The sequence below is a fragment of the Ochlerotatus camptorhynchus genome, unplaced genomic scaffold, assembly GCF_037179485.1.
Source record: "Ochlerotatus camptorhynchus isolate MF236.1 unplaced genomic scaffold, CSIRO-AGI_Acam_v1.1 ptg000290l, whole genome shotgun sequence".
NCBI lineage: Eukaryota > Metazoa > Arthropoda > Insecta > Diptera > Culicidae > Ochlerotatus > Ochlerotatus camptorhynchus.
In genome coordinates, this window is record NW_027040779.1 from 2,335,018 (window position 1) to 2,361,058 (window position 26,041).

A 26,041-nucleotide genomic window follows, 5' to 3' on the forward strand; every position below is an offset into this window, starting at 1 on the left:
AGTAAAGTCATTGGTCCCCGGTTCATGAGTTGATGGGTCGATAGGTAGGGTCCAGGTGTGGGAGCTGCCTTCCTGGCGTCGGTAGCATTGGTGATCAGCACGGAAAACAAGATCGACGGAAAACAAATCAAGGAAAAAAAAGAGTATCATGCATAAGGAATTTTCAGGAAGTTAAAAGTCTCTCACAATAGTTTCCACTAACAATTCAGTATTCATTTTGATTAATAATAATAAAAAAAAATCGGAATAAATCGGTATTCTAACTCAAAAATCGGTATTCTGAGAAACATTATCTGTATATCGGTATCAAGTTAGAAAATCGGTATAAATACCGATAAATCGGTATACCTGGCAACGCTGGTTGATAGAGACGCGCAAGGAAAATTTCTGTCAAAACAGCAGCACGATTTTTGAGGGATCTTTTGGCAATGTCACTGGCAACCATGTCTCTTCGAGTGGCTTCAAATGATTTTCATACAGTGCCGCAATGCTGTTGGGAAAATCATGTAGAGTTACACTTGTCACACACAAATCAATGAGTTCCCAATACGTTCCGCCAATTAATTCCATTCAACCCGAATACGCTGCCTGTTCCGTAATGTCCGGGATTCGAATCCGAACTGTTCTCTCTTATAAAAGAGTAACCGAAATTTGATTTGAGCAAGATAGTATATTGAAAGAGAAAGAGATAGAGCATTGAACGTGTTCGAAGAAAGATGATGAAAATTGTCGTTTGAAAAGTCGTTGAATTACTTCTGTAATTTGACGTACTTTCGGCCACGTGGACGTCAACCATGCCGCATTTATCCCTGAATGTTTGCTCTATAAAAGACTTTTTGATCAGAAGAAAAGCAGCTTGCGTTTCAACTTATAGCAGCCAGGAATGTGAATCAATTCGATTTTTCGTATTTGAATATTGCGGGGTTGTCAACAAACTACGTAGCATTACGTCAGATTGTTGAAGAAAAACGTCCTCTTTTAATTTTATTATCTGAAACTCATATTGTAGAATAGGGATATATTGTTGTTGCATGTTTATCACATTCTAGACACACTGGCGGTGTTGCTATTTATGTCAAGGAATCAGTTCAATTCAACTTTCGATGATTCTCTGCAGTCAAGCAGTACAGTGCGGTCTTTGCTCGCTTTGTCGAGTTGTTCGAAAGTTCCTAGTTTGTTCCAAACATTCGCAGTTTAATCGCGTAGTGTCCGTCGCTTCGTGTGATGGGAAGACAGCGCTCCCGGAGCAGGCTCCGTGAGAAAGCGTTAAAGAATAAAGTGATGAGGGTAGCTTGAGTGTACCTATTTCGAATAGGTACGCTACTCTTCCCACCGATGTTGGGAATACCAAACCAGTCCCGGTGAAGCGGACGAAAAAGAGGAAGAAGAATCATGGACAGTCCGATGGTACGAGCGGACGCGACGAACGCCAGCGACATCGGTGATTTCGGCGACGCCGTCGAAACCGAGAATTCTACCGGCCCGAGTGTGGCGAAAGTCAAGATTCCTCCACTGGTGGTGAAGGTAGTGCCACTCAAGACGCTCATTGGCGATTTCGCATCGCTGGGCATCGCAGCTGAGTACAAGATCAGCAGGATCGGCACTAAGGTGATGCTCCGGACGAAAGCGGAATATGAAATCGCCGTCAAATTCCTGAACGATTCCAATGCGGAATACTTCACGCACGACATCCCCGGTGAGAAGCCCTTCAAGGTAGTCATCAGGGGTCTACCGGATGTTGATCCCAAGGCGATCGAAGAAGAACTCAAGGACCGGTACAAGCTGGCCCCAATCGCTGTCTTTCGGATGACGACGAGAGACGAAAACGTGAAGACGTACCCGGATTGTCTTTTCCTGGTGCACTTCCAGAAAGGGACGGTGCGGCTCAATACGCTGCAAGCCATCCGATCGATCTACTCCATCATCGTACGATGGGAGCCATACCGTGGTGGCCATCGTGACGTAACGCAGTGCCAGCGGTGCCTCAATTTTGGACACGGTACCCGCAACTGCAACATCAAGCCACGATGCAGCAACTGCGCTCAAGAACACGCCACTTCCAACTGCCCTGTGGAGCATCTGATGACATTTACACAAAAGCGGAGATCAAATCAGATTGGTCAACGTACCAAATTCGAAACTTCGATTAAAACGTGGAATCTGTGCAGCACCAGTGGAGAACACTCAAAAGCTGCAGGTCTCATCAACCGCTGCCTGCGGTATATAACTTGTGGCTGGTGGCCTCACAAATGGATCTCAGATGTAGATGTCATCAGAAGCCGATAGCAATAGAAATTAAGTCTGCAGGCAAGCGCTTGATTATCTAGAGATAAACTAGCCTAAGGCTAAAAATCTCTTTAATAAAGCTTTAAAAAAAACGCTTGATTATGAATTAAATCCGCCAGAACATCGCAGCAAAGGCAAATACTAAGGCGGCGGAGCGTCAACAAGGAAATTAAGCAAGCCGATAGGAATTTGACCTGGGTCCAGGTCAAGCAGCTGCCCAGAATGGAAGTCTTTCACGTTGGCCCTGTGCACCTCTGGAGGTTCCCAGGTATTTGAGTACGACGACGATGGACGTTGCCCCTTGGAACGGAATGAAAGCGAACAAACCTGATGTTGCGCAACAAGCCGGCGTTTTTTTTTTTTTTTTTCGGCAAGACAACAAAATCCTCTATCTCTCTTCTTTATTCTTTTAATCTCTTACTATCCCCTAATCGGACGCTAGTGGAACCAAAAAGCCTGCTAGTGAAAGGAAAGTCGTTATGCTATACGGTCTAGCATAGGCCACGACTAAATTTCCGTAGGTTCATGCCTGGCTTAAGTGCAGATTGGTAGGCAGCAGCCTGCCAGGGTGTGAACTGAGCAATAACAATAACAATGACAATATAAGATAAATAGTTTACCTCAATTGAAACATTGAGTTGTATAAACGTGACGAATCATACATCTAACATAGAAGTAATTACAGTGTTGCATGATCTAACAACCACTACAGGGCTGATTACGGATCTAAACTAACATAACTCTAATACTAAAATGATCCCGAAACTAACGCTCATTCATTGCACGTTAGGTCATAAAGTAGTTTTATTTATTTTCGGTGGACATTGGCCAACATTGGATTTTTTTATTTAAATGTAATTCTAAAAGGGACCTAGATTATTTAATACTAACTAAGGTTACTAACCTGAAGACGGCGCTCGGCCACAATTTGTATTGTGATTAATCAACACTCAATAGGTAATGCATGAAATTTGAGATGAATGTGAAGCAAAGGGAACTTAAAGTGTAGAGTGCACTGCCGGTTGATGCTGAAGTCTGATCAAGTAAGTGGGTTAGGGTCTAATGATTTCTGAATGGACAATACAGTGCAGGTGGATATTTTATTTTATACTGTCTATATTATAATCTTTGAATCAGTTTTAGGGTTTTGGGTTGACAGAGGCAGAGCGCGAAGGGACCGCTTAGGGAAAGCATAATTTTCATACTTGAAGGGTTCAAAGCGGCTGAGCTGTTCAGTGGTAGTTTGACCTTCCTTTCAAAACCAATTTGGTTCTAGAACAATTTTAAACTTGTTTGTCACTTGTTTCAATTATTGAAAAGAGCTCGATATAAAGTAGCTTATAAAATTAAATAGAAATGTCAAAATCTTACCGCTACTTCTTGGGCTACAAAATGGTGAGTTGGAAGGAGCGGAATACCTAGCCCTGGTCCTCACAAGTTCCTACTTCACGCCTCCTCGAGTCATATGATAACAAAAGACTACCAGCTGAAACATGGACACAGCTGGTTGGCGTAGCCTGGGCAATGTTGCCAGTCCGGCAAATAGCAAAGTGAAGAGGTGCGACGCGAACACTGGCGCGGTAACCATAGTACGGTGATAGAGGAAATGCTTTATCAAACCCAAGCGTCTGTTCACCATGGAGGTGCGGCTCAAAACGGCGTCTGTTCTTCATGTTAGGAGCGGCTGATCACCGTCCTAGTGCCAGTGTGGGACTCTAAACAGAGCTGTGCACGATGGTCCCCCGGCGAGACAGGGGGTTGGGGCAGGCCCAACAAGCCGCCCTGGAAAAAAAAAACAAAGTTGCAAATACCGAAGAAAGAAATACGGATCGGAACAATCGACACAGACCTACGCGACGAAATAAGGACTACGATTGGAAACTCGGAACATGGAACTGCAAATCGCTCGGCTTCCCGGGTTGCGATAGGTTAATCTATGACGAACTTCAACCACGCAACTTCGAAGTCGTAGCACTGCAGGAACTTTGCTGGACGGGACAAAAGGTATGGAAAAGCGGGCATCGAGCGGCTACTTTCTACCAGAGCTGTGGCACCACCAACGAGCTGGGAACCGGCTTTGTAGTGCTGGGTAAGATGCGCCAACGCGTGATTGGTTGGCAGCCGATCAACGCGAGGATGTACAAGTTGAGGATTAGGGCCGTTTCTTCAACTACAGCATCATCAACGTGCACTGCCGACACGAAGGGAGACCCGACGACGAGAAAGAAGCGTTCTATGCGCAGCTGGAGCAGGTGTACGACGGCTGTTCGCAACGGGACGTCAAAATCGTCATCGGCGACATGAACGCTCAGGTAGGACGGAAGGCAATGTATAGACTGGCAATCGGGCCAAACAGCCTGCATGCCGTATCGAACGACAACGGCCAACGATGCGTGAACTTTGCAGCCTCCCGGGGTATGGTAGTTCGAAGTACCTTTTTCCCCCGCAAGGATATCCACAAAGCCACCTGGAGATCACCTGACCAACACACAGAAAACCAAATCTATCACGTTCTAATCGACGGGAATTTCTTCTCCGACATTATCAACGTCCGCACGTACCGCAGTGCGAACATAGATTCAGACCACTACCTAGTTGCAGTATGCATGCGCTCAAAACTCTCGACGGTGCATAACACACGTCGAAGTCGAACGCCACGACCCAACATTGAGCAACTACGGGACACCGGAGTTGCCCAGGACTACGCGCAGCAGCTGGAAGTTGCACTACCCACGGAAGAGCAGCTTGGCGCAGCTTCTCTTGAAGATGGCTGGAGGGACATCCGTTCAGCCATAGGTAGTACTGCTGCAGCGGCACTAGGTACTGCAATCCCGGACCGAAGAAATGACTGGTTTGACGGCGAATGCAAACTGTTAGTAGAGGAGAAGAATGCAGCACGGGCGAGAATGCTGCAACACCGCACGAGATTGAATGTGGAGCGATACAGACAAGCGCGGAACAGACAAAACTCGGTTTTACGAAGGAAGAAGCGTCAGCAGGAAGACCGAGATCGCGATGCGATGGAAAATCTGTACCGCGTAAACGACACACGGAAGTTCTACGAGAAGCTAAATAGTTCGCGCAAAGGCTACGTGCCGCAAGCCGATATGTGCAAGGACTTGGACGGTAACCTTCTCACGAACGAGTGTGAGGTGATTGAGAGGTGGAAGCAGTACTATGACGAGCACCTCAACGGTGAAGCAGCAGAAAACGAAGGTGGCACGGCAACAGACCTTGAAGCACGCGCAGAAGACGACAGGCTACCGGCCCCTGATCTTCAAGAAGTTGAGGAGGAGATCGGTCGGCTGAAGAACAACAAACCAACTGGTGAAGATCAACTACCAAGTGAGCTATTGAAATACGGTGGTGAAGCACTGGCTAGAGCGCTGCACTGGGTAATTGCCAAGATTTGGGAGGAGGAGATATTACCGGAGGAGTGGATGTAAGGTGTCGTATGCCCAATCTACAAAAAGGGCGACAAGTTGGATTGCTGCAACTACCGCGCGATCACACTGCTGAGCGCCGCCTACAAGGTACTCTCCCAAATTCTATGCCGCCGTCTGTCACCATATGCAAGAGAGTTCATGGGGCAATACCAGGCGGGATTCATGGGTGCCCGCGCTACCACGGACCAAATTTTCGAGATTCGGCAGCTTCTGCAGAAATGCCGCGAATACAACGTGCCCACACATCATTTGTTCATCGATTTCAAATCCGCATACGACACAATCGATCGAGATCAGCTATGGCAGATTATGCACGAGTACGGATTTCCGGATAAACTAACGCGATTGGTCAAGGCGACGATGGATCGAGTAATGTGCGTTGTTTGAGTATCGGGGACACTCTCGAGTCCCTTTGAATCTCGAAGGGGGTTACGGCAGGGTGATGGACTTTCGTGTCTGCTGTTCAACATCGCGTTAGAAGGTGTGATCAGAAGAGCTGGGATAGACACGAGTGGCACGATATTCAGGAAGTCCATCCAGCTTCTTGGCTTTGCCGATGACATTGACATTATGGCACGGAACTTTGAGATGATGGCGGAAACGTACATCAGACTGAAGGCTGAAGGTAGACGGATTGGACTTGCCATCAACGCATCAAAGACAAAATACATGAAAGGAAGAGGTTCTAGGGAAGACAATGCTAGCCTCCCACCCCGAGTTCAGATTGACGGGGACGAAATCGAGGTGGTCGATGAGTTCGTGTATTTGGGCTCACTGGTGACCGCCGAAAATGATACCAGCAGAGAAATTCAAAGACGCATTATGGCAGGGAATCGTACCTACTTTGGATTCCGGAGGACGCTCCGGTCGAACAAAATTTGCCGCCGCACGAAGTTGACTGTCTACAAGACGCTGATTAGACCGGTGGTCCTCTACGGCCACGAGACCTGGGCTATGCTAGTGGAGGACCAACGCGCCCTTGGTGTTTTCGAACGGAAGGTATTGCGTACCATCTACGGTGGAGTGCAGATGGATGACGGCACGTGTAGGAGGCGAATGAACCACGAATTGCACCAGCTGCTGGGAGAACCATCCATCGTACATTGCAAAAATTGGGCGGCTACGGTGGGTTGGGCACGTCGTAAGAATGCCGCACGACGACCCAGTGAAAATGGTTCTAGAAAGCGACCCAACAGGAACAAGAAGAAGAGGCGCGCAGCGAGCAAGGTGGATCGACCAAGAAGAAGGCGACCTGCGGACCCTTCGCAGACTACGAGGCTGGTGAAGTGTGGCCATGGATCGAGTAGAGTGGAGACGACTTCTTCGGACAGCAGAGGACAACAAGGCCTTAGCCTGATTGGTAAGGTAAGTAAGTCAAAATCTTACCGAGTATTTTAGCTGTTCTGATTTTGGTAATGTTTGTTGAGGTCGGGTATAGTTTCTGAGTATGTTGTTTTTGGATTCCCATTTTGAAATAACTTAGATTAGCGCAGAGTAATAGTTTTATTGTTAGGGAACTTTCTTTTGGGATCGTCTTTTCTTCATACAATTCTCATTATTTATACTATATTAATCATGATCAGTCTTAGAAAATTTTATATGTTTGAGTTCAGTTCTAGATTAGTTTGTTATTAATATCATTTGAATTGCACTCGCAAGAGGTTACCAAACCTGGGTTCTCTTTTTCATCCATAATAATTTGGGGGGAGGGGAGTGAAACGTTGCGATCTAAGAGCGAAATAAAGGCTAATAAAATAGGGAACACAACACCATGACCCAAACAATTAACCAACGCATGCGGCTAACACTTCACTTGTTCTATTTCTTTCTATTACTTTCCTCTCATGAACCAATATAAACTTTCTGAGAACAAATGAGAACACGGCCAAATGATCAATAGGAAGGAAAAAAAGCGAGAAAGCGGGAACAAGAAAAGAAGAGAGTAAGCAGTCAGAAAGGATCACGTTGGTTGGAGACAGCCAATTTATACTGGACGAAATGGTAAATATGATAAGAATTGTGAAAGGTGTGTGCTTGCATGATTTACCTATTTTTGAATTACCTACAATCCACATAAGAACCTCATTTCCTTCAATTACTACTCCATCGCAGCTCAACATTACACACTCAGCGACGATTTGCGTGTTCGGTAATTTTTCACTGGAAAAAAACTGTAAATGCAGAATATTACAGATTTTTCGGTAAAAAAAATAATTTTACCAATATTCGGTAAAGTTTAAACGAAGTTTCGGTAATCTGAATTTTTAATTACCGAACATTGTAAAAAAAAATACAATACGATCTGTAAAATGTAGTAAATGCCGAATTCGGTAAAAAATCCGTTTACCGAACTTCGGTAAATTCAGACTGTCAAATCGTGGGTCGGCTTTTTTACACATAACCGCAAGCTGAGAGAAGTGAGACCAGTGAAAGTTGTCTAATTTTTTATCATAGAACAGGTATGGAAGCAAATACAAGACCAGGATGAACGCATCACTGACGTGGACGTGGAATGAGGGAAGCGTTTGAAATGTTGATCAAATCGTTCTTCGTTTTTGATACTGTACCGGCACCGTCAGACAAACAATTCTTCCTATTCTTCGGAGCAATGATTAGCGTTGAAACTTTGTCTACAACAGGAACAAAATTTATGCACGCCCTCCCCATGGACATGGAGGTTGACGGTACTGAAGCAAAGGGTTATGTTTAATTTCTTTATATTTGCAACGATGATGATTTTCTATAGTAACACATATCACCTTCTTAATGCTTCAGTATGCCTCAAACGATTAATTCTTGGTTGTTAATAGAACTTCCTTGATGAAATCGGCTGCTTCATGCAGACTGAGCAATTCTGATTATAGTATCAGATTTGTTCTGTATACAGAGGAACTGGGAGGGCTTATTAAAAACTTCTCACCAATAAAGTAATGATCTTCTTGTAAATTTTGCATATAATTTTATTAATATTTTATTTTATTTAAGCATATTATTTTTGTTACAGTCAATTTGCATTAGCATATGATACAAGAGATTTAATATTACTTGCTCGTTTTTGCGTAAAATAATCAATATTTATTTTACTTGTAATTACCTTTGAAAATTTTTTTCAAGTTTTTTTTTGTGATCTGAAAATTTACCCAGTTTGGTTAGAAGTTTCGAAGCTAACGCATGTCCACAGGCCTAATAGAAAGATAGGCAGAAAAAGTGTATCATGAAGAATGGTTGCATGCAGGGTTGCTTCCACTCACTTGCTATAGATGAGTGATTTTCGGAGTTTTGAATTCGTTAGATGTTGTAATGGAGATTTGTGCTGTTGGATGCGGGAGGAGATTGGAGGGCGGGTGTTTGACGCATAGAGCCTGTCAATTTCGCTTTCAGAGTGTCGCAGTCGGCGGTTTTATGATTCGTGGGCGCTCGCGATTCGTAGAATCGTTGATTGTGACTGACGGGTTTTGTGTGTCGGACGTTTGCTTTTTGGCCTCTTCTTGTGTCTAACATGTGCAGAGTATCATTATAACGCCTAATGGTTTTGAGATTCCTGGTGGCGTGAAATATATTTGTGAGAATATCTTTTTGAAATTTTAGCAGTCACGTTTTGTTTGTAGTTTATATTTTATTTATTTCATGTAATTATCGTTAATAATAGTTATTCAAAGCGCTGTGGATTATAAGATGCTCGATGACCCTCGAGGGATCGATTTTGCTTACTGAGCAGAAAATCATGGATTCAACCCCAAGCTCTTCCACAGCACAATAAATCGCCACCATCATTTGTATATTTGATATTGAACATTAACCTCGGAAACTATTTGCATATCAAGCGAAAACGTAGTCCTGTATTGTCGCGAAGCGTTATGGTTCTGAGATGCTCGATGACCCTGGAGGGATCGTTTTTGCTTACTGAGCAGAAAATCATGGGTTTAATCCCAAGCTCTCCGTCATGACTCTTAAAATTCATTATCACTAAACAAAATGAATATGTTCTTTCGATAGCCGGCTATCGAGAGATTAAATAAACAACAAATAAACAATACATACTTTTGGTTGCATCGCCAACTTGAGGTGAATCCTAATCGAATACCCTACCCAACCCTTCAACTCCGTAGCACTTATGAGGGTGTCGCTAAGTCGGTGGCCTCTCGTTAAGTAAGTACTACATCAACATTTCCTTCCCTATCCCTAGTTATGGTAAAGATGGGCGTGGCCGGGAATAGCGACAGTCATGCTTCTGTTACTCTTGTTTAGATTGGAACCAATGTTTACTCCTCAGCATTATTCCTGAGAGTAGTCTAACTGAGAATTTCAGAAGAGACGTGAGTGTCGCTAGTATCCAATCTACGAAGTATATCATAACAACGCTAACGCTAACGCTAACGCAAACTCTAACGCTAACGCTAACGCAAACTCTAACGCTAACGCTAATTGGCCTGTGTAGAAACTGATACCAATAAAAATTAAAACAACTATTAAGACCTCCTCCATCTAGAAATAATAACAAAAAAGAAATTATACTGTGTAACAAAGGTTCAATTCACCTGCCCGAAGGATCAATATGGGTTTTAACTTTGGAATTCGTAGCTTCGGCTTGACATTTTCTCAGTGCCTACTTTTTCCCCATATGGGACTGACATGCGATTATTGGCAGGCTGCACTCAAACTTACCGCAGATGTGAACGCACAGCAGCGCAATTATTGCGTTAATAAAGATCCATTTATCTTTATCGGCCATCGCGAATGGGCTTTTTTTTTCGCCACTGATGGTATTATTTTATTATCCTGATGCCTCCTCGATGGCGTATCACTTATTCGGCTGCGGGGGAGAAAAAGCATAAAGAAAAACATGTTAGTATATTATTTTGCTCCAGGCAAACAATCGGATGAATTGAGAGTCGAAAGGAGGAGAGGAAAATGCACGCAAACACAATTAGGTATTAATATTTTATCGTTAAATCACCATCCCAGTGCTCAGTGTCTGCGGAAGAAAAACGTTTTATGTATCAAGCGGGAGGATGGGATATAAAAATTATGAATAATTCACTATCACAAGCCATAAATCAGGGCCGGTAAAAGCCCAACTCGGCGACTACTGCTGATGCCGATTTCGGTAGGCGTTCAATGGAAGTTGAAAGTCGAGAGGGGAAGAAAAAAAAAAAGTCGAGCGAAAGAATGGTGGTAAACGACAAATTATGATCGTGATGATGGCATTGACGCTGATGGATGCTGCATCAGCGAGGAAGGCAATGGATGTGCGCAATGATTAACGAGAACGACGACGACGACGACGACGACGATGATGATGGATGTCGAGCATATACTCCAGCCTAAGTGGCTGATTGAATTTTTCATCGGCTTTTCATGTTGTCGGGTGATGGCTTTTCAGATAACGTTCCGAAGCAATTAATTGAAGGACTTAATCGGTTTTCGATTGTACTCTTTCTGGATCAATGGATCGCCGGCAGGCGTTTTCATTTAGATTGATAATCATCACCCTTATGGAATATTGATTGGAAAATGTAGTTACGCATTTTTTTTTTCAGGATTTGAGTTCATTCCAGTAATAAATTTGAAAACCAAGCGAAACATCAAAACAAAGCTTTTTTTGTGTGTCTACACTAGGGTGTAAAGCCCAGTTTGTGGTTCTGTGTTAATTACTACCGTATACTCCCCTAAAGGTACACCTTTGACTTCGTGCACGGTGGCTCAGACCGACTCAACATTGAGTCGAGTCAACTCAATTTAATCAAAAGTGGATTTACTTAAAAGTTGGTTGAATTTTCCGGGCTTTTCCAGGAAAAACTTCTAGAATATGAGGAAAACCGAGAGAGGTTTCACTCAGCGTATTAGTGTACTCCTAGACTTAATAAAATTGTTATGGATTTTTCTCATATGCGAGAAGTTTGTTCTGGTTTTCCACGGCTTTTGCCCGGAATTGAGTCGGTCTGAACGTTGGTGCAAATTTGCTGAAAGGGTTTTTGTTCCGGTTTCGGTCTGGTGACCACCACGCTGAGGGTATTTCAACAAGATCCTGTGAGAATACATTCCGACACGGATGCTATTGTTAGCTCTGTTCCTGCTGCTGCTGCTGATGGTTAGACTTTTACCATAATTGTTGCATGAAGTCAATTTGCTCACCGGCGTCTGATTGCCCTCCACGGGGAGCAAACATTTTCCGACTGCGAGAGTAAATTTGATTGTAATACAAACCGTGCGAGGTCGTACGTAACCTTGAGAGTGTTTCTTGTGATTTTGTGATGTTGAAGGGTGGTAACTGAGATGTTAACGAATAAAAGGTATGCAAGCAACAACAGTATTAGCAAAACTGTTAAATGTATTAAAGAGGATTACTTTCCATATAACTGTAAAGGTAAGATGTTATGCATTTACTGGTCAACAACATGATCCAATCAGTCAGCATTGTGAACGGTTCCAACGGAAAGCAATGGGTGTTTTTAAATCGCTGGTGGAACTTCATTGGAAAACCCGATTAACTCTGGCGTGGACTAAGTCAGCGAACCGACGAACGAACAGCTTGTAATACCGGAGCCAGACATTATTCTTCAAGAATGCAACGCCAGTGTCTAAGGGATGGAAGAAATAAGAAGAATACTGGACATAATTAAAGGCCTCTTGGAGCAGGTACTTCAGTTTGCAACAAATTTTAACAAGTCAATGCAAGTACGGAAGTCTGGAAAAGCAGCACCGGAAAAAAAGCGGGAAGCTGAGATGTTTCCAGAGAACGAAGCACTTTTTCCTGTTGCAATGCAAGATCAGTTGTTGCTTCTCGAATGCAAACTACAAAACAAACAATATGAAGACTGCTGCTTCTGCTATTTTGATAGCCAGTATTCGTTAACCGGAAAACGCGAAGGAGCTCCGTTCGGTAAGACTGTACTCAGAAAATGTTTGATTCCTACGATTCTTTCACCATTCTCTTTGAAAGGAAACAACACAAAAAGAAAGAGTTCTAGAGCTCTGCGGTTTTTTCTTGAAAACACTTATAGACTTGTGACCAGAAAGTGAACACTGGAGGCCACTGGGTGACCTTCCAGAACATACAGAACAACCTTAAGAGTGTTCAGCTCATAAAATTTGTTGTGGATATCCGCGTTTTTTTAAAGGACTTCTAGAAGACTCATTAGAATGAATTTGGACTTGCTTCTGGAAAATGGAACTTGAGGGCCACGGGATAACGATTCGGAAGGTTCCACTTACTTCCCTTACCAATCAGGCTAAGGCCTTGTTGTCCTCTGCTGTCCGAAAAAGTCGTCTCAACTCTACTCGATCCATGGCCACACTTCGCCAACCTTGTAGTCTGCGAAGGATCCGCAGGTCGCCTTCTTCTTGGTCGATCCACCTTGCCCGCTGCGTTCCTTTTCTTCTTGTTCCTGTTGGGTCGCTTTCTAGAACAATTTTCACTGGGTCGTCGTGCTGCATTCTTACGACTTACCCAGCCCACCGTAGTCGGCCAATTTTTGCAATGTGGACGATGGATGGTTCTCCCAGCAGCTGGTGTTATTTGTGGTTCATTCGCCTCCTCCACGTTCCATCATCCATCTGCACTCCACCGTAAATGGTACGCAACACCTTCCGTTCGAAAACACCAAGGGCGCATCCCAAGTAACAATTTTGGTTTTATGAGGGTTCTGTAGACCATGATTTAGACTTGTAGAATGCTATAAAACCTCGATAAAACCTAAAATGTTACTTGGGATTGGTCCTCCACGAGCATAGTCCAGGTCTCGTGGCCGTAGAGGACCACCGGTCTAATCAGCATCTTGCAGACAGTCAACTTCGTGCGGCGGCGCATTTTATTCGACCGGAGGACGGAGGACGCTCCGGAGTCCAAAGTAGGCACGATTCCCTGCCATAATGCGTCTTTGAATTTCTCTGCTGGTATCATTTTCGGCGATCACCAGTGAGCCCAAATACACGAACTCATTGACCACCTCGATTTCGTCACCGTCAATCTAAACTCGGGGTGGGAGGCTAACATTGTCTTCCCAAGAACCTCCTACTTTCATGTATTTTGTCTTTGATGCGTTGATGGCAAGTCCAATCCGCCTAGCTTCAGCCTTCAGTCTGATATACGTTTCCGTCATCATCTCAAAGTTTCGTGCCATAATGTCAATGTCATCGGCGAAGCTAAGAAGTTGAATGGACTTCCTGAAGATCGTGCCACTCGTGTCTATCCCAGGACTTCTGATCACACCTTCTAACGCGATGTTGAATAGCAGACACGAAAGTCCATCACCTTGCCGTAGCCCCCTTCGAGATTCAAAGGGACTCCAGAGTGTCCCCGATACTCGAACAACGCACATTACTCGATCCATCGTCGCCTTGACCAATCGGGTCCGTTTATCTGGAAATCCGTACTCGTGCATAATCTGCCATAGCTGATCTCGATCGATTGTGTCGTATGCGGATTTGAAATCGGTGAACAAATAATGTGTGGGCACGTTGTATTTGCGGCATTTCTGCAGAACCTGCCAAATCGCGAAAATTTGGTCCGTGGTAGCGCGGGCACCCATGAATCCCACCTGGTATTGCCCCACGAACACTCTTGCAAATGGTGACAGGCGGCGGCATAGAATTTGGGAGAGTACCTTGTAGGAGGCGTTCAGCAGTGTGATCGCACGGTAGTTGCAGCAATCCAACTTGTCGTCCTTTTTGTAGATTGGGCATACGACACCTTCCATCCAGTGCAGCGCTCTAGCCAGTGCTTCACCACCTATTTTAATAGCTCACTTGGTAGTTGATCTACACCAGTTGCTTTGTTATTCTTCAACCAACCGATTTCCTCCTCAACTTATTGAAGATCAGGGGCCGGTAGCCTGTCGTCTTCTGCGCGTGCTCCAAGGTATGTTGCCGTGTCACTTTCGTTTTCTGCTGCTTCACCGTTGAGGTGCTCGTCATAGTACATGTTGATTCACGGTATAAACACACTATAGCCAGCGTAGTAGGGTAGGCGTAGCATAAAAGCTATAGTCTAACTTGCGCTGAACAACTGCAGTATTGTACGAAATTTCACGAAAGCTACCGACTGTACCGAACTTATACGAAGTGGCCGTTTCTTCTCGATATTGTCGACTGTCGATACCTCACCCATGATTTAGGTTTAGTTATCAAATAGTACTTTGGCACGGCTGGGCACCGAATAAATAATTAGAAGTAGTTAGTGTAATAAATGCAGTATTAATCGTTAAATAAAGTGTTTGCCTAAATGTAATAAGTGTGTTGAGCGAATAAAGTGTCTGTAAAGTTGTACGAAAGACTATGTGTGATTGTGTGCAATAAGAAGAAATTTCCCTTCAAAGAGTTTTTATATCGAAGAACACAACCTGCTCATCTGATAAAGGAAGAGCTCAATTCTATCACGGATCGTCGGATTTTGTGTAAGAACATTATTTTCGGAGGCCACAACATTGGTGCCGTGACCAGGATAGCGTTTCTTTGGAACTTACCGACGCCAAGAAGCCATTGGAACATCGGACAATTGGATTGGCGCTATTCTCGCTCGCTGCAAAGGCACGAGGCGCCATCACGATCATTGAGCACGTGATTTTACTGGGGGCTGCCATCACGAATTTCGTAAGCATGGACAACTGGGCACAGCCATAACGTTTTTTAGAATTGAAATCAAGGAGAGATTGAACAATTATACAAGGCTTATTAGATAGGCCTACAAGGTGAAGACCTGTCCAACTCCTTACTTTCCGCTTTCATATCTACCTGGCCATTTCTTGGTTCTCGCATTTTAACTACTTCGACGGAGGTTTTGGTGGCCGGATAGTTTTTCTACATTTCCTTCGTCCAATTGGACCACGGGTAGGCTCGGTAGAACGCTTTGAGGACCAACTTGGTGGACGCTAAGCGCTATCGACCATACGTGGAAGGTACTGGACTGACTGGGGTGTGCAAAACTCAAATCTAAGCAACAGACAAGGGAGGCAAGCAGATACCACGATAATTAAATAAAAGGCCTGATTGACAGGCTCACCAGGTGAGTCCCTGTCCAAATATCTTATTATCTGTTGGAAGGTGCTTCTCTTGTTGTCATTTCACAGAATAGTGTATTCACTTCTGGGTTCGTGCTGCATGACGTCATCACAGACTGGATCATATCGTACCTTTACGACACGGTGGACGATTCTAGGGTTGAAGAAAGCCTATACATACTCTTTCCTACTAACGTTAGCTGTCGCTGCCCCAGAGACATAATTTTGCATACAAGGCCTATTTGAAAGGCTCACCAGGTGAGTTCCTGTCCATCAAACCATATTATTCTCTGGAAGGTGCTTTGCTGGTTGTTTTTTACAGTTCCTGCCTGTTAGCATAGCGGCATTTCATTACGATAGTTTGGCCTTCTATCCGTGAATTTCGTCTTGTTTGAGGACCAGTGTTCGGAAAATCATTTTCAAATCTCATTCATTGAGTCTCCTTGTGAGAATAAACTCGCGTGCGAATGTGGCAAACTAAATTCACACTTGAGATTCTCATGCATATTCACGCACTCACACTTACAACGTCGAAAAATTATTCCAACTTTAAACTCATAAAAACCACTCAAACGTCAATTGATACCATGGTTATGCATGTTGTGTTAGTTATCCAGCCCCCGATGCACAAAGAATAGTAATAACAATAACTAAAACCAAAATATAAATGAATGAATGTTTGAACCTGAAAACTCATCGGTGATTTTTGCGACGTTGAATTTTGCAAGGCAAAACTCATAGGCGCATAAACTCATGCACGAATTTTGAGTTTATGAGTTTTTCCGAACACTCAATGAGGACCATGTCGACATCGAAGAAATACAAGAATCTGGTACGCAGCAGGGACAGCATCTTCGAGTTCGTGGAACGGATTGAACGCTTCCTGAAAAATACCAAGGAGTTCGATGAACAACCAGTCAAAATTCGATTGGAGAAACTCGAGCAAAAATGGAACGAATTCGAGGATCTCCAGAGTGACATCGAAGGCATGGAGGACAATGAAGAGAGCATGCAATAACATGAACAATTAAGGGCTGATTTCGAAGAGAAATATTTCGAGGTAAGGGCAGGGTTGGCGAAAACATTACCCCAAACGCATGCGACACCAAACACTTCTACTGCACACACAAATCACGCTCCAAATATACAAGCTTCCGTACGACTTTCTCAAATTAATCTGCCAGAGTTTGACGGTAGCTTCCAAAACTGGTTGCCGTTTCACGACACTTACGTGGCTTTAATCGATTCTTCAACAGAACTAACCGACATACAGAAGTTCCACTTTTTGCGTGCTTCCCTGAAAGGTGATGCTCTAAAGTTGATCGATTCTTATTCAATGAGTGAGGCTAATTATAGGGTTGCTTGGGATGCTTTGATAGATCGGTTCTCTAACAGCTATCTTCTCAAGAAACGTCATTTGAATGCCTTGTTCGAGTACCCGAGGGTAAAGAGGGAGCAGTGTTCGAAAAAGCTCAAAAACTCAAATCTCATGCATGAGTTTATGCGTCTATGAGTTTTGCCTTGCAAAATTCAACGTCGCAAAAATCACCGATGAGTTTTCAGGTTCAAAAATTCATTGTTTTATATTTTGGCGTTATTCAATGTTATTACTATTGTTTGTGCATAAGGAGTTGGAAAACTTACACAACATGCATAGGCATGATATCAATTGACGTTTGAGTGGTTTTTATGAGTTTAAAGCTGGAATGATTTTTCGGCGTTGTGAGCGTGAGTGCGTGAATATGCATGAGAATCTCAAGCGTGAATTTTGTTTGCCGCATTCACACGTGAGTTTATTCTCGCAGGGAGGGCTCAATGAATGAGATTTGAAAATGATTTTCCGAACACTGAGAGGGAGTCAGCGACTGGCTTACACGAACTCATACATTGTTTTGAGCGCAACACGAAGATCCTGGACCAATTAGGAGAAAAGACAAGCGGTTGGGGATCGATGCTAGTGCATTTGATGGTTTCGAAACTGGACGAGGTTGTTCAGAAGCGGTGGGAGGAGAATGTAGTACCAGAAAAGGAACCGTCGTTTGGATCATTGGTCGATTTCCTCAAAAAGCAAACTCGAGTCTTCGATGCGGTATCGGTCGATCAGTATATGTTCTCAACGACAACGTCATCTAATGGTAGCAAACTCCGTCCAGCTAAAATTTCGGTCAACTCAGCGACTCAGCGACGCCCTCAAACTGCTTCGCATGTAGGGAAAAATATTGGAGTACTCGGTGTCCAACATTCGCTAATCAACTGCCTGGGCCGGAATCACTTAGCGCGAGATTGTCCTTCAAAATATTGTTGCAGAACGTGTTCGAAAAAACATCATACATTGCTGCATCCTGATTTCGCTGGTTCTGGTTCTAATCCCGCTCCTACCTCCACTCTAGCAGTGAATGAAAACGGTTATACTTCTGCTTCTGCGGTGCTTCGAACTCTGGTGAATCGGTTTCTAGTTCAGTGGCATCGGTTTCATCTAATGTGGCGGTGGGGCAATCAAGATCACACCTGTTTCTGCTCACAGTACTACCACACTACTCAAGGTGAAGGACGCATGGGGAAGAACACATCACGCAAGGGCGCTTCTCGACTCTGGGTCTCAAGTCAATTTTATGCCAGAAGATCTCTGCAAGCTGCTACAACTGTCTCGGCGCGACAAGAAGGTGGAAATTGGACGATCACGAAGCTGCACAGCTTATGAAGTCTCCACCACAATCTCTTCTCGGGTGCAGAATTTCTCGACGTCAATGGATTTCTTAGTTCTGAGACAGATCACTGATGACCAACCATCAGTTTCGCTTTCGCTAGCTCAATGGAAACTTCCATCCGATATTGTTCTAGCTGATCCAGAATTCAACATCTCTGGTCCGATCGATTTTTTCTTGGGTTTACAATGGTTCTACGAGTTCCATGTACGCAATGGTGCGCGATGGTACGCTTCCACCTCTCAATCACCTCACACTCGTTCGTGAGAAGGTTACCATCCATGTCCTTGCACATATCGGCTTTAGCTTCTCGTAGATCTGCTGACTCTTCTTCCTTCGGAAAACCGAGTTTTGTCTGTTCCGCACTTATCTGTATTGCTCCACATTCAATCTCATGCGGTGTTGCAGCATTCTCGCCCGTGCTGCATTCTTCTCCTGTACTAACAGTTTGCGTTCACCTTCAAACCAGTCATTTCTTCGGTCCGGGATCGCTGTACCTAGTGCCGCTGCAGCAGTACTACCTATGGCGGAACGGATGTCCCTCCAGCCATCTTCAAGAGCAGCTGCGCCAAGCTGCTCTTCCGTGGGTAGTGCAACTTCACGCTGTTGCGCGTAGTCTTGCGCAACTCCGGCGTCCCGTAGTTGCTCAATATTGGGTCGCGGCGTTCGACTTCGACGGGTGTTATGCACCGTCGAGAGTTTTGAGTGCATGCATACTGCAGCTTGGTAGTGGTTCGAATCTATGTTCGCACGTTGATAATGTCGTAGAAGAATTTCCCGTCGATTAGAACGTGATCGATTTGTTTTTCTGTGTGTTGGTCAGGTTATCTCCAGGTGGCTTTGTGGATATCCTTGCGGGGGAAAAAGGTACTTCGAACTGCCATACCCCGAGAGGCTGCAAAGTTCTGGCAGGCATGCAGGCTGTTTGGCCCGATTGCCGGTCTATACATTGCCTCCCGTCCTAACTGAGCGTTCATGTCGCCGATGACGATTTTGACGTCCCGTTGCGAACAGCCGTCGTACACCTGCTCCAGCTGCGCATAGAACGCTTCTTTCTCGTCGTCGGATCTCCCTTCGTGTGGGCAGTGTACGTTGATGATGCTGTAGTTGAAGAAACGGCCCTTAATCCTCAACTTGCACATCCTCGCGTTGATTGGCTGCCAACGAATCACGCGTTGGCGCATCTTACCCAGCACTACAAAGCCAATTCCCAGCTCGTTGGTGGTGCCACAGCTCTGGTAGAAAGTAGCCGCTCGATGCTCGCTTTTCCATACCTTTTGTCCCGTCCAGCAAAGTTCCTGCAGTGCTACGACTTCGAAGTTGCGTGGTTGAAGTTCGTCATAGATTAACCTATCGCAGCCCGGGAAGCCGAGCGATTTGCAGTTCCATGTTCCGAGTTTCCAATCGTAGTCCTTATTTCGTCGCGTAGGTCTGTGCCGATTGTTCCGATCCGTATTTCTTTCTTCGGTATTTGCAACTTTGTTTTTTCCAGGGCGGCTTGTTGGGCCTGCCCCAACCCCCTGTCTCGCCGGGGGACCATCATGCACAGCTCTGTTTAGAGTCCCACGTTGGCACAGCCGCTCCTAACATGGAGAACAGACGCCGTTTTGAGCCGCACCTCCATGGTGAACAGACGCTCGGGCTTAATGAAGCATTACCTCTATCACCGTACTATGGTTACCGCGCCAGTGTTCGCGTCGCACCTCTTCACTTTGTTTTTGCTGGACTGGCAACATTGCCCAGGCTACGCCACCCAGCTGTGTCCATGTTTCAGCTGGTAGTCTTTTGTTATCAAATGACTCGGGGAGGTGTGAAGTAAGAACATGCGAGGACCAGAGCTAGGTATTCCGCTCCTTCCAGGTTGTCAACTCACCATTGTGTAGCCCTGTTGGTAGCAGCTGTTAGAAGCACTAAAAACATAAAGGCCATGGGTATGGATGGTGTAGTCAACCTCAAGTTGAAAAACTTGAGTATTGACTTCTTCAACCATCTTACCGTAATCTTCAACAAATGTTTGGAGCTTGACTACTTCCCTGCATGCTGGAAGTTAGCCAAAGTGATTCCAATACACAAGCCTGGCAAAGATCCTACCAGTGCTAAAAGCTATCGTCCCACCAGCCTCTTGTCCTCCATCTCGAAGCTGTTCGAAAAGTTGATACTCAGCCGGTTGCTGGAGTTCCCCAACGAAAACAAAATCTTACTCTAGTAGCAATTCGGGTTTAGGAAAGGTCATTCAACGATCCACCAACTAAGTAGAGTTACTAACATTGTCAGGTGGAACAAATCCGTTTCAAAAACATCTGCTATGGCAGGTGGGCAGGAACTCACGGTCTCCCAGTGTTGATGAGTTCTTTGCCGTTAATGTTCACGAAAAGTTCACTATTTTGCCATACAGAAATTCAAAACAAATTTATTTATCTGCGGATTTGGACAGTTTTTGACCCGTTTCATACGACCGGAAGGTGTATGCTGGTCACAAATGCCGTGCCAAACTGATTTCCTACGCAAATAATCAACATTTGATGTGAATTTTGCTAATAAACACGAGGAGCATTTCTTATAGCAAAACTTGCCATAACAAAATGGGCATAGTTCATTTTAGTAAACAAACTAACACTTCTTCCAACTGTGTCACCTCTTTTACTCGCCTAGGAATGCACCCACATCGACCGGAGGAAAGGTTTCCCGCAATAGGCAGCATGAGTGGGCCACCGTCATCTGGTCGGCATCGACTTGCACTGGTGTGAAAGAGCCAAGTAGCGCTAGTTGTTCTTTCACAACTCCAATTCAATGCTGGCCGGAGCACGTCTTGGTCTGGTGGGAATGCTGCCGTATACTTGCAACCAGGAGCACTTCAGCCCGTGGTAAAAACGTTGCATCACTTCTGATCGGTCACAGATGTGTCATGAGATCCACCGCTGTGGGCCATCATCGTTAAGTGCGTTGCGCGTTACAGCGTCACACCATCATCGGCGTCGTGAAGCAATGTCATCTATGTATCAGGTCTTGGCGAGTGGCTTTCCCTTTTCAGAGACAACAACCAACAAACAAACGGCCCTTTTCAGGACCACAAATTCCAATACAGAAGGAGTTAAGATAACAGATTTTCGAATAAATAAAAGAACTAAGTGAGCAAACACGTTTGTTCCGTCCACTCACGGACTTTGCGTAAAGTTTTCATCGTCTATTTCTCTTACCATCGGCCTATACTTACTGATATAGGTAAGTAGTAATATAAGCATTCAGAATTTAATGTCACCAACAATCTTTTAGCTACACGGTGGCCGTCCCAAACGATCAAAAGGACACCAGAAAAAGAATAACGGCCCTTCTCATGGCCACCAGTTGAAAAATAACCGACCCATTTCAGGGCCAACAATTCAAAAACGGAAAGAGTTAAGACATTAGAGTATCGATCTATTAAAAGAACTAAATGCTCAACATATTTATTAGTGTAGGCGTGATCTATATACCTCCTGACCGCCGCAACGATGTCATTAGTATTCAGGACCATGTGAACTCTATCGGTGCTATTGTTTCAAATTTGGAATTCAATGACTAATAGACTGATTCAAAATTTGAAATTTTCGCTCCATAGTGCTCAAACGGTTCCAAATCGGGCCCTGATTAGCCTCCCAAAATTTGAACTCATTCAGTGAGAATCTGACTTGGCACAAACCATTTGAAGTTCATATGGGAATTACTATGGAGAAACCATAATTTTGGTTCATATCGATCTCAAAATTCACCAGTTCGTTCTTCTTTGGAAAATGGTAGCTGAGCTTGTTGAAAATTTTCTCAGCTACAACTTTGTTGGAGACCACTTTTCGATCAAATGATGAGCCATTTTGCTCAACATTTCATGAGTTCGTTCAATGAATCTTCGGCCTCACCAAATCAAGTCACAATTGCTATAAGCAATTCTTCAACAGATGCATTTGAGCTCCGTCCATTTCACATCAGTTAACATACCGTCAATCTAGCTCTTCAAAGGATGACAATCTCGTTTGCCGCCGCGCCAGACGGCATTCCTGCGTTCGTTCTGAAGCTGTGTTCGGAGTCGTTGCTTAGTTCTTTGGTGAAGTTATTTAATCTAAATATCACTACAGGATAGTAAATTTCCGGAGGCTTGGAAATTTTCGTATATGTTCCCCGTCCACAAGAAAGGCGATAAAAGGAATGTCCAGAATTACAAAGGCATCACATCACTATGTTGCTGCTCAAAAGTATGAGGGCACTCTTCAGCTCTTGTAAAATTTACATCTCCACGGTTCAACATGGATTCTACCCAAAACGGTCAGTTACAACCAATTGGACCGAATTCGAGTCGCTCTGCGTTTGGACCATGGACTCTGGCGGACAAATCGACGCTATTTACACTGCTCTCAAGGTTGCATTTGACCGAGTAGACCTCCACATTCATTTGAGCAAGCTTGAGAAACTCGGAGTGTCTGGATCCTTCATCTTACCTTACGAACCGTTCGCTTTGCGTTAAGATTGGAGCTTCTCGTTCTAAAGTGTTCACGAAAGAGTCCGCCGTTGGCCAAGGAAGTAATCTGGGACCGAGGGGGGCGACACATCGAAATCATAATTGTAGATGCTCAAAAAATCTCCCACTAGCGAATCAATCTTTGAAAAATCATCTTTCATTTCTCGCATCTACTTGCATCGTGCTTCATCTTTTTACAGGAAATCTTCAAAATCGACATAAATCTTCCTTCTGCAATCTTAGAGTATAGTCCTGTCGTCTGGAGCCCATACCAAGCATGCTGGATAGCCAGATTTGAGAGTGTACAGAGCAAGTTCGTTCGCTACGCGCTTCGTCATCTGCCTTGGCGTGACACGGCTAACTTGCCGTCTTACGTGGATCGCTGTCGTCTGCTTGGAATTGACACTTTGGAACAAAGAAGACGGAACGCTCAAGCGGTGTTTGCTGCTAAGATCATTACCCAGCGAGATTGATTCCTCCGAATTACTTCGGCAGCTTTTCTTTTATGCACCTGAGAGAGTGATTAGACAGCGTAATTGTGTACATCTCGCAGCTCGTAATCGGCAATATGGGTTGAATAAACCTATCCGTGCCGTCTGTTTTTGTTTCAATAATTTTTTTTTTTAATTCATTAAGACAACCATATGTCTGATGAATCATTGAAACAATAAATAAATAAATATTTGATCCGTCCACTAGCGGTCCTACGTTATACTTCCGTTCGTGCCGCTAGGCACAGACCCTTCTACTTTTTTACATTGTTAGCTTGGTAACATTGATTTGTATGGATTTGACAATCGGATTATCGGTTCAACCCCGCAAATCCGGCCACAACTTTTTTCTTGGGTTAGAGAGGGGATGCTATACCTTAAACTTCCATCTTGAAGATTAACACTACAAATACGATGCCTCGGGAAAAATGTGTAACAGAAAATTGTCAATTTTTGAAAAACCATTGCTCAGCAATTTATCGATAGATTTTAAATCTATCTTTAAAGTATCTAGTTTCAAATTACGCCAATAGATTTGAAATTCATTAATAAATGACTGAGCTATATTTGTTCAAACATTACAAGTTTACCGTTACACATTTTACCGGAGGAATCGTGTTCGGCACCGTGTTAATAAGAAAGGTTTTGAATTATGGCTATGAAGAATTATTGAACGATAAAAGCTTGATGCGCGGTGGGGCTGACAAAATTGGATTTTCTAATGAGTACCTGCCGGCAGCTCGGTTTTCTACCATAGTTCTATCATCATCTGTAGCTACATATTATTCTGACAACACTCAATTAATGCAGGCAATAAATGATACGATTGCCTTAACATAGTGAGTTATGTGTTTTCAATAATGTAGTGGACATTTTCCCAACAAATATGCAGTAACCGTTTTGGCCAGAAGCTGTGCTAATCAATAGTCCATCAAATAAAAACCCAGATCAACCCACCCGTCAAACCTCCTTCCTCACATTAGGTACCTAATTCATCACAGAACGACACAAGGCTCGCAAACAAAACAGCTTCCCACCAACCAGCCGCACCAACAACCTGTGTTCACGGACCTCTCCTCAGCATCACTGTCAATCGTGTTGTCCCTCGCAAATAATGGGTCTCGACTACATAATCCCCGCTCCAAATATCCATCCGTTCGTTTCGATGAAGATCTCCCATCAATACATCACCGGCACCCGAATCCGAATTGAGAGCCGTCTGTCATCAAAATGGGATTATTGGGATCCGTTTTGGTTCCTGCCCATTGACCTAGAACTAGAACAGAAAGAGGACGTCTGTGGTACACTGAATCTGTTCGGCTCGGAATTCACACTTCTGCATCGCCCGGAATCAAAACCAAACAGATTGATCTCCAGCCCAGACCGACGACCGACTCCATCATTGATGATGGCTGCTGCAGCGCGTTGATGAAGCTGGATGCGGGGAAATGCACTATACTTCATCACACTGGTGCATGGTAACGTGCATCCACCAACAGAGAAGAGATTCTTTACACGAGGTATGCTGCAATGTTCAACGAACTTTGATGTGGTATGCTCTTCTGTGGCCAGTGAAACCAGGGCAATGTTTTTGGATTTTCACACTTAACTGAGCTGGGATTTGGACCTGGGGATCATATGTGAGATGTGAACAGACATGTCTGAAATTGTGCGGGACTTTTATCAGGGAGGATTGGCAGTTGTTGTTTGCGGGATGGAAATGTAATGAAATTGCATGATTAAACTTTCAGCAGTCGCGCTGGTGCACTGAGTGCACGCGCAAAAACCACGCTGTTGAAGCATGATTTTTATCAACAAATTCCTAGGATATTTTTAAAATGTTAAAAACCCGAACCAATTAGCGTCAAATTTTCTTTATTGGAAAAATGCCGCTCATTTATCGGTGATTTGACGCGACTGCTCATATATAGAAGAAGTTCAGTAAACCTCTGAAAAGTTCAGGGGTATGCGAATCAGTTGAGGAAACTTCGTAGCAGTTTGTCCGAAGAATTTATTTCAAAAAAGCTTAATGAGCTTCCTGGAAGTTTTGGGAGGTTCATTACAACCATATGTTCAGGAAAATTAATGGAAAGGGTTTAGGGTCTTTTTGGAAGTTTTCGCAAGTTCATGGATGTTCAGAGATCTTGCTCAAATCAAGAGAGCTTGGAAAAATAATTTTGGCTTCCAAGTTACTGTTCATAAGAATATCTTATTTGTCAGCAGAGTTAAATATAAAATAGGATACCATTCTTCAATTAAATCCACTTATAGGTAGAGCTCTGAGTAAGATCCAAGATCGAAACGTTGGATAGGAGAAAAACGGTTCGTTAACTTTTTTGTAGTGCTGCCAAGCCATTCCACGCATTCCAAGTATCCTTTGAAGATATTATCCAAAGATTGATGATTGATCAAATATCGTTATGTGAATTATGCGATTGATCTCCATACATTTCAATAATAATTTTCCAATGGATCATTTTTCAAGACTTCATGATAATCTATATAAAGATCTGTAGATCTTCAATTGTTAAATATTTCAAATTGTGACTCTCAGATATTCTCTATTATGTTGGTCAGAAATTATTTAAAAGATCCACAGGTGATGTAAAATCCTCTGGTTTAACAC

At 43.9% G+C, this 26,041-nt stretch overlaps 1 protein-coding gene across 1 annotated transcript in view; it reads right to left on the reverse strand.

Moving 5' to 3' along the window:
• The window catches only part of LOC135706744 (uncharacterized), a 282,223-nt gene that overhangs the window by 208,026 nt on the left and 48,156 nt on the right, over positions 1–26,041 (reverse strand). The window contains exon 2 of the mRNA XM_065228398.1: positions 10,398–10,545. Within this exon, the coding sequence (XP_065084470.1) occupies positions 10,398–10,464 (67 nt within the window). The 5' untranslated portion in view covers positions 10,465–10,545. The remainder of the gene's footprint in view (positions 1–10,397; positions 10,546–26,041) is intronic.